The 8209-nt window shown below is 39.0% G+C and overlaps 1 protein-coding gene across 1 annotated transcript in view; it reads left to right on the plus strand.

Moving 5' to 3' along the window:
• The window catches only part of LOC108993281 (receptor-like protein 4), an 11824-nt gene extending 3893 nt beyond the window's left edge, over positions 1–7931 (plus strand). The window contains exons 6-9 of the mRNA XM_018968142.2: positions 1078–1146; positions 1468–1545; positions 5619–5827; positions 7192–7931. Coding sequence (XP_018823687.1) covers positions 1078–1146; positions 1468–1545; positions 5619–5827; positions 7192–7298 — 463 coding nt within the window. The 3' untranslated portion in view covers positions 7299–7931. The remainder of the gene's footprint in view (positions 1–1077; positions 1147–1467; positions 1546–5618; positions 5828–7191) is intronic.
• The last annotated feature ends 278 nt before the right edge of the window (positions 7932–8209 follow it).

Below are 8209 nucleotides of genomic sequence, written 5' to 3' on the forward strand. Positions count from 1 at the left end.
TTCTTTATTAGATAGTTTTCCTGGTGATTATTCTTGCTGGTCGCCAGCGACTTTCATGGCCGTAACGCGTGCCATCTTCGCCTTCATATTACGCCTGCGCGATTATATCCTGCGGGCGTGTTTTCGTTGGTTGCGTGAGCGGTTGCGCGGACGCGCGGCATGGCAGGCGTGACCATCGCGGCAAACATGGCGCTGTATTCTTGAACAACCGTTTTGGCGGTTCTTGGTAATATGTCATCTGCCCATTTCTCATATGCCATGCCGTATCGTTCTATTTTCTCTATTTGGCTGGCGCCTCAGTGCTCGCATCTGTCGTTTTGCCTTCATGGACAAACGCTTTGGCGCTGGCGCTGGTTATGTTTAATTCTACCGCCACCGCCGCATATTATGGTAAAACTCTTCGGTTCCTCTGCCTTCTGCCTACTCTTATTTCCACCACCTTTCGCCGCCCTCTCTTATCCATGACATGCTCTGCTTTTCCTGTGGCGTGCGCCTGCGTGGACGGTTGAATAACCATGGCGTAGCGCTGGGCAGGCGCATGGTGACACTATCCGTTCGCTTTCACGCCTGCGCTGGCGTGCCGCGCTGCGCTGTGCGGCGGTTGGCGAACCTAAAACAATTCGCTCGGATCAACGTCATCGCCATTGCTATGGCGTGACACCTATTATATGCCGATATGTGCCAGCGCGTTATACCGTTCTCTATCTGGCGGGGGGGGGGGGGGATGGGGGTTCTTTACATGGCACATGTAAGTGGGTTTGTTTTCTTGAATCTTTTATCTAATAAATTTTTTTTTAACATATCACAAATTACCTTCTCCTGGTTTATATATTTTTTTCTTTATTAGATAGTTTTTCCCTGTGGTAATTTTTTTCCCCGATAATTTCTTTCCATTTAAACTTTAATGAATAGTATACAGTCGCAGTGAAGGATCCTTATGACTTAGCTTGAGTGCAACATAAGGATCTTCCACTTTAATGTCTCTGCATACAATGTTATTTAAATTACGCAAATTGATAGGTATAACTCTTAGATTTATATTCACTATTAGTCACTGTTATGTTTTGTGCTTTGCAGGGATTTGTCACACAATCAGTTTACCGGGTCCATTCCAGATAGTTTAACTTCTTCAAATTTGCAGCTGGTGTAAGTAGTGTGCCTGTATCCATTCTGATTCTTATGTACCTATTATGATGGTGGGAGTTCATCAAAGATATCTATAAAAAAAAATGAGTAATGAATTTATTCACTTTTGCAAATTTAGTACTAATTAATTCACTTTTGCAATAAGTAATGAATGACTTTATTGATGAAAAAAATAGGCATTGATAAAAGCTAATATTGTAATAATATGTAGAAAAGAAGGAACTTCCTGAATCTGAAACAGTGTAGTGTCCCTGTTTTTGTTCTGTGTTTTTTTCATAATCTGGTTTGTAGCATTTTTCTTGATATCTTCTCTTTTGTCAGGCTATTGAATGATAACTTACTAGAAGGACGAGTACCAGAGGAACTTTATTCAATTGGTGTGCATGGTGGAGCTATTGAGTATGCTATAATCTTATTTGCTTGCTTTAATTACTCTATTAATGGTTTATTATCTTAAATATTGACAAATAGGTTAGGCTTACAAACTTTTATAGCATACACAACTTTACTATGCTTAGTTAATGATTTAGAATTGTGTAGGAAACTAAAGTTTCCCTCTGGTGACTGATGTAAGCCTACAGTAATAGTGGTTCCATCCTGGCCAACAATTTTTGACAGGTAAAATAAAATTTTATCGAATGAAGTAAATTTGTGTAGCCCAAGTACGCAGGAAGTATACCATCCTGGCCACCAATTTTTTACTCTGATTTTGTAACAGTCCTTAGTGCTGTCCATATATGGCCAAAATTTGCATTCATAAAATCAAATATATTCCTTTTCTTCTCAGATTTTTAGGACTGCCAGTACCAAGATCTGATTAAGTTTCAAATATTACTTTAATTTTATTTTTTAGAACATTTTTCGTGTGTTTTCTTTCAGCCATACAATCCCCAAAAATTCCAGTTGCAATTAGATGATGTAACTTTGTTGTATTCCTTATTATTATCCTTTTACTATATGTCCCTCTGTAAGCCAAACCCAATGCTATGCTCCCAAACCACCTTCTTTTCTCTACCTCCCTACTTTGGCATGTTTCCTTTAAAGCTAGTTGGGGTGACTTGGATAGTGAAGGTGAAGAATTCTCCACCTCAATGCATCTTGCTTTGCATCCTTTGTAATGTTCCAAGGGAGGTTCAAGCCACATTTGGGCCCTACTTTTTTTTTTTTTTTTTTGATATACTGGAGGAGGGGAGGTCGAACCTATGATCTCCATTTTGGAGATGTGAGTGTTATGCTATCAAACCACAAGCCGTTGGTGGGCCCTATTTTAAAAAGACTAGTCAATGCTACAATTGGAGTCCTATTGAAATTATTATAAAGAGCTAGAATCCCTACTTACCAAATATGTGGGATCTCATACATCACCTATACTTATCTCTCAGTATGGGGTATCACAATCACCCCCATAAATTTCCCACGTCCTCGTCGGGCCATTCCATCATGGGTGGCATGGCTCAAGTCCCACACTTCTGGTTGGGATATATTCTGATATCATTTGTAACACCTCAAGGAAAACCCAAGCAATATCTGGGCCCCACTCCAAAAGGACTACTAGTCAATGGTACAATTGGAATATTATAAAGAGTTAGAACTTTTCCCTCCCAAATGACGTGGGATGCATTCATCATCTACACTAATTACTCCATATGGGGTATCACACCCTTTCAAGTCCATCGAGAACCCAACAACCGCATGGTCTCATTGGCATTGTAAACCTCATCAACTATCTCTGAAAGGCAGGGAGTGACATTCAGCAAGCTATTAGAACTTATGCTTTATTGAATTCCTTAGTTTAAATATAATATATATATATATATATTATATTTAAACATTGCGGAGAGACTACGCATGGAGAGAGAAAACCTAGGGCACCCAAATCCGCCGCCCTCCTAGCAGGCATGACACCTCACCACTGTCACAGACAAGGTCGATGGGCCCCGGCGACTTCGTTGAGGGCTGTCCGACGTCAGTCCTCCCTCCGGTGACTTGGACTTTTGTAAGTTTCTCTCTCTGTCGTCTTTCAGAGTGAGCCCGTGTGTAGTGGCGCTTGCTACCGACGACTCTGTTGGTTGTGCCGGCGACTCTTTCGGCTCTGTTGGTTGTGCCGTCAACACAGAAAGAGTCGCCGGAGTCTGACGAGTCTGCTGGGAGTACTCTAGTGTCAAGATTTGGTCCCATGAGCCTTATCCGCAGTTGGGCTCCGTAGCTCTTCAACCATGTCCCTCGCAACTTGCGCTCGTATCTGCACCGAAGCTTGTGCTCCTGTCTTTGCATAAACATTCGACAAGAATGAAGCTTGGAAAGCCCTTTAGCTTGGAAAGCCCCTGAATCTGAAATCGAAGGTTTGAACTTAATATGGGTCAGTTGGTGCGCTTTTGGGTGGAATTAAAGGCTTTTGAGTTTTTACTAGAATCATGGAGGTCCTCATAAAAAATTGTGGAGAGGTGTAGATAGGGTTTAGAGGTCTGTAGCTATGGGGCGGAGTGGTATAGGATGGTTGGTGGCTACGGTGGAAGCAGTATTATAGGCGGGCAGAACATTTGCACGAAGGAAATAGAGTATTCGTGGCTCAACGATGCTCCAACGTGCATGGGAGGTATCTAACTGTCACCGAATATGGTGGTGGAGGCCGGCGGAGTGTTGTAGACATTCCTGAAGGGTATGAAGGTCTGGGTTGGGAGAAGTTTGCTGTTGAATTATGCAGAGCCGCATATATGTTTTTTTTCCTTTAATGCTGATGGGTCAAGGAAGGAAAGCCAGAAGAGGACATCCGATCCTGAGAACATCAACTTGGAGTTGAAACAAAAAGACCTAGGCACAACCACGGTGGCGAGGCAATCATATGCGACAGCTCTGAAGACGGGATCATGCTTCGGTGACTCAAAGTGAGGGGAACTGTGAAAGTGGCCTACAAATCACACAAGCTCAGAACTAGCTTGTTGTGATGCACAATACATTAAAGGAGATGGAAACCCAGTTTTTCGAGTTGAAGGCAGTGATTGCTTTCTTGTCTACAAAAATAGACTTGCTTTTAGCTGGAGGCAACAGAGTTGTAAGAAACAAGACTAAGATAGGCCTGAATCCTTTAAACTTTGATAAAGGAAAACGAAAAATCGGATTTGGCCCTGTCCCTATAACCAGATCTAGGAGTGTGACGGGTCAAAAGGAAAACCTATGGCTCCCACGTTGAAGTTGAAGGAAAATGGTGTAACGCCGAGGTCTGAAGGAGATATAGGGTCTGTTGAAGTTGCACATAAAGGGTCGCCAGAGGTGAAGGGGCTTGCTGCCAACCTAGTATCTCCAATGGTGACCATGACCTTACCATTGGAGAGAACCAGTGGAGTTGTTGAGGAGGTACGAGATTTGAATATGATTTTGTCGTTGGTGCCTTGCAAGGATGAATGTTTAGGACCTAGTGTTTAGTTGAGAACTGTGTCTGGGGAAGATGTTGTCCCCTTGTTATCTCTTCCCCCATTAAACAATATAGCTAGATCATTATTGGATTGGGTTTTGCAAAAGATTAATGAGATACATCAGTGTGGGGATTACTTGTGGAGGATTTGACGACCAATTCACAGCACTACTCACTACAATTGAGGTGGGTTACTCGCTTGTAACAAAATCAAGATTTAAGAAGAGCAAACAGTTAGAGCGTCTTACGTGGACAATCAACTACAACGCAAAGGGAGTTAGTACAAGTTGAGGGAGGACTAGAGGGAAGGCATAAAGCCTTCCTCAGTCCTTGTAGGATAATTCGGGTAGAGTATTAATTGTGTGGGAGACAAAGGGTTGGGGTAGTTACATTGACTTGCTTTGTGTTGGGAAGGCGTGTTTTGTCCCAATAGGGCTTGGTGTATATTGGATAGGTTTCTAATTTCTCCCTCTTTGGGCGATTTTCATTTAGGGGCTCTCTATTATGGGCTTGGTGTTCTCTCTTGTATACACTCAGTGTACTTGGTTACGCCTATTGATATTAATATATTTTTACTCATAATATATATATTTATATAAATTCACTTCCCCCAATCAATTCTCTTGTAGGATATGAACAGCAAATATGTCTCACGCCCATCAACTTCTTCACTCCCTTAGAAGTGATAACAACAAATGCTTGTGCCTTTGTTATTTGTTTTACCCCGAAATAATTATTTCTACGAGGCCCAAATAAGACTAATTGCAGAACCTAGGAGCGCATGCAATTCATGACTCTGATCGACACAAGTTATTGTCTTGTAGGCATATCATTGCAGCGAAAGTACTTAAATCAATTGGTATTTGAGTAACTATATGTTGGCTTTTGACTAGGTGTATTTACTGTATACTCCTTTTGTACTTGGATAGCACTTTTTTGCTAAGTAGTAATTAATATAATAACCTTTTAAAAAACTATATGTTGGTTATATAAATCACTTTGGAAAGTAGTTCTATATCATGTATTTCCATGGATAATAAGCTAAACATGTTCTTGACAGTCTCTCTGGTAACAAAGATTTGTGTGGTGTACACCCTTTGCCGGAATGTCCACTGTTCTGGGAAAATGGCGGCTTATCTAAGAAGGGAAAAATTGCGATAGGGTTATCGTCTCTTGTTGTTTTCTTATTGCTGCTGCTGTTGATCTACATATTCTACATCAGACGGGGTAGAAATGATTACGACTTTGGTCTACCTCAAGATTTAATGTGTAAGTTTGATTACCTCACTCATATCTTTTACTTTTGTTTTTTGTTTTTGTAGATACCATGGTGTAATATTTTTATGGTCTATACCCTGTCATCTGTTTTTGTTTTCTTTCTTTTTTTTTTTTTTTTTTTAAACTTTTGTGCTTCTAAACCGAGTGATGCATACAGAATATCCAAAGTATATTTCACCATCCAACCTCAGATTGAATTCAGAATTATAAACTAGAATGAAATCTGAGTCAGATATAACAGATAAAACGCACTAATTGGAAACATCTGTATTTTACTTTTAAATGGTGAGTCATTGTTTGCATTACGAGTAGACCAACGTTAAACTTTTAGAGTTTGTGTGTGACAATGCTGCATATATCTTTTAAATATACATAACTATGAATAAATCCACAATGATATAACAGATAAAACACACAAATTGGAAACATCTGTATTTTACTTTTAAATGGTGAGTCATTGTTTGCATTATGAGTGGACCAACGTTAAACTTTTAGAGTTTGTGTGTGACAATGCTACATGTATCTTTTAAATATACATGACTAAGAATAAAGCCTCCACAATCCCCAAGTTCTGTGTTGAGGTTGGCAGCATCAGTTTCTACTTCACCATAGTCCTTAGCAGCTTGGTCTAGTAGAGCTTCATCATTCTGTGAAGTAAGAAAACTGTCATGAAGCGCTCTGATCCTCTCTGGAACTACAAGAACCTTTTACTTGTAGGCGTTCTGTCTACCCACAAGAATATATTTCAGACACCTTGGGTTACAAGATGGCCAATCTTGTCATTTGTGGAGCATCTTCTACATAGTCCAACTGTATGAGTTTCTTTATTGTTCTTTTTCATTTTGTGGACAAGATGACCCACATAAATTTAATCTCATATCTTTCTTATTAACTATCTAACTATAAAAAAAAAAAAAAAAAAATCATATCTTCATGGTTTAATGTCATCATTAGAAGAGATTCTTGCTTGTATGCTGAGGAACTTCCATTTACTTTTTTTGTCTTCTATCCATCACATTGGATCTGAGTATATATCCACAGGTGTACACTGCCCATAGTTTTGCTATCAAGTTGCCTCCTTCTGGAGAGCCTAAAGATATATATATATATATATATATATTTTGGATTGCATATGTCGTCTAGGTGCAATATATTGCTGCCTTTCTAGTTGTGAAATCTGACTCCAAATAAATGCCTGTTGAAGTTTATGGAATTGTTCTAATATTTTTGTGATGACCAAATTGCTCTAATTTTGTAGACAAATGTTTTTATCATGTTTTCGGATATTATTAATGAAACGCTAGTTTTTTTAAGCTAGTCATTAATTAAATTTCATATATATGCCTTTTCCTCAGCACTTGCCGCGAAGAGAAATAAGTATCAGAGGCAGAAATCATTGATGCTTCTCGAAATGGAGAGCCAACATGCTAAGGGACTGCCATCGCCTTTAACACCTTATTAGTCGAGTTTTGAGAAAAAAGATAGAAATTGACATTATGCGTCTTCTCCATCACAAGAAAGGAACAAAGTGGATCTTTAGTGTGATTAAGATGATGAGATATGTTGTGAATGACCGCTGCTCCAGAAGGATAGTTCCAGAGTTTTGGCGTTTATTACAATTTGTTCCGAAATGGGTATGTGCGCCATATAATCTCATTTTGTTTTTTACTTTAAACAAAGAAATGAGCCCCCCCCTCCCAAAAAAAAAAAAAAAAAAATTGTATCATAAGCATATGCAGCATTTGATGAGAGTATCCGATGTAAATCATTAGTGTATGTCTCGTTATACCAACTGGTCCCCGGTTCATTATTGCTGCATGATCAACTTTGGACCATTATACATCGACTTGGTTCACCTCAGAAGATGCCTTGCTTTTTTTAATTTACTGGTAATGACAGGACCGAAATGTTCTAAAGTTTCTATAGAAATGTTTCACACTTTCTTGTTTGTTTGTCTGTTTGTTTTGTAATTTTTTTGAGTGTGCTTTGATTCACCATTTGTAAGGATTGCTAGATGTACTAATTACCCCTTGGGACTAACACATCCTTAAGGACGAGTTCAATGCCAAGTTGTCTTCATAGAACATATCTGTTACATGATGTTATATAATCTATTTGCTTGTAATTAATTACTATATATATATATATATAATAGAGTTAGTTTAGAAGCACCAAATTGCTCAAGTGTTGATTAATTAAGGAGTTGACAATTTTGAATGGTCAAAATGCATTTTCATGCTACAGTGAATTAAGATGTTGATGAAGAGCATCAGCTAATTAATAAGTCCATCATCTCACTTAAAGAGACATTGTGAATGGGTCAATTATAATGTAAAGCTACCGAAATACAAAGTTCTTTGGTATTCTGATTTA

The sequence above is a fragment of the Juglans regia genome, chromosome 6 (genome assembly GCF_001411555.2).
Source record: "Juglans regia cultivar Chandler chromosome 6, Walnut 2.0, whole genome shotgun sequence".
Classification (NCBI taxonomy): domain Eukaryota; kingdom Viridiplantae; phylum Streptophyta; class Magnoliopsida; order Fagales; family Juglandaceae; genus Juglans; species Juglans regia.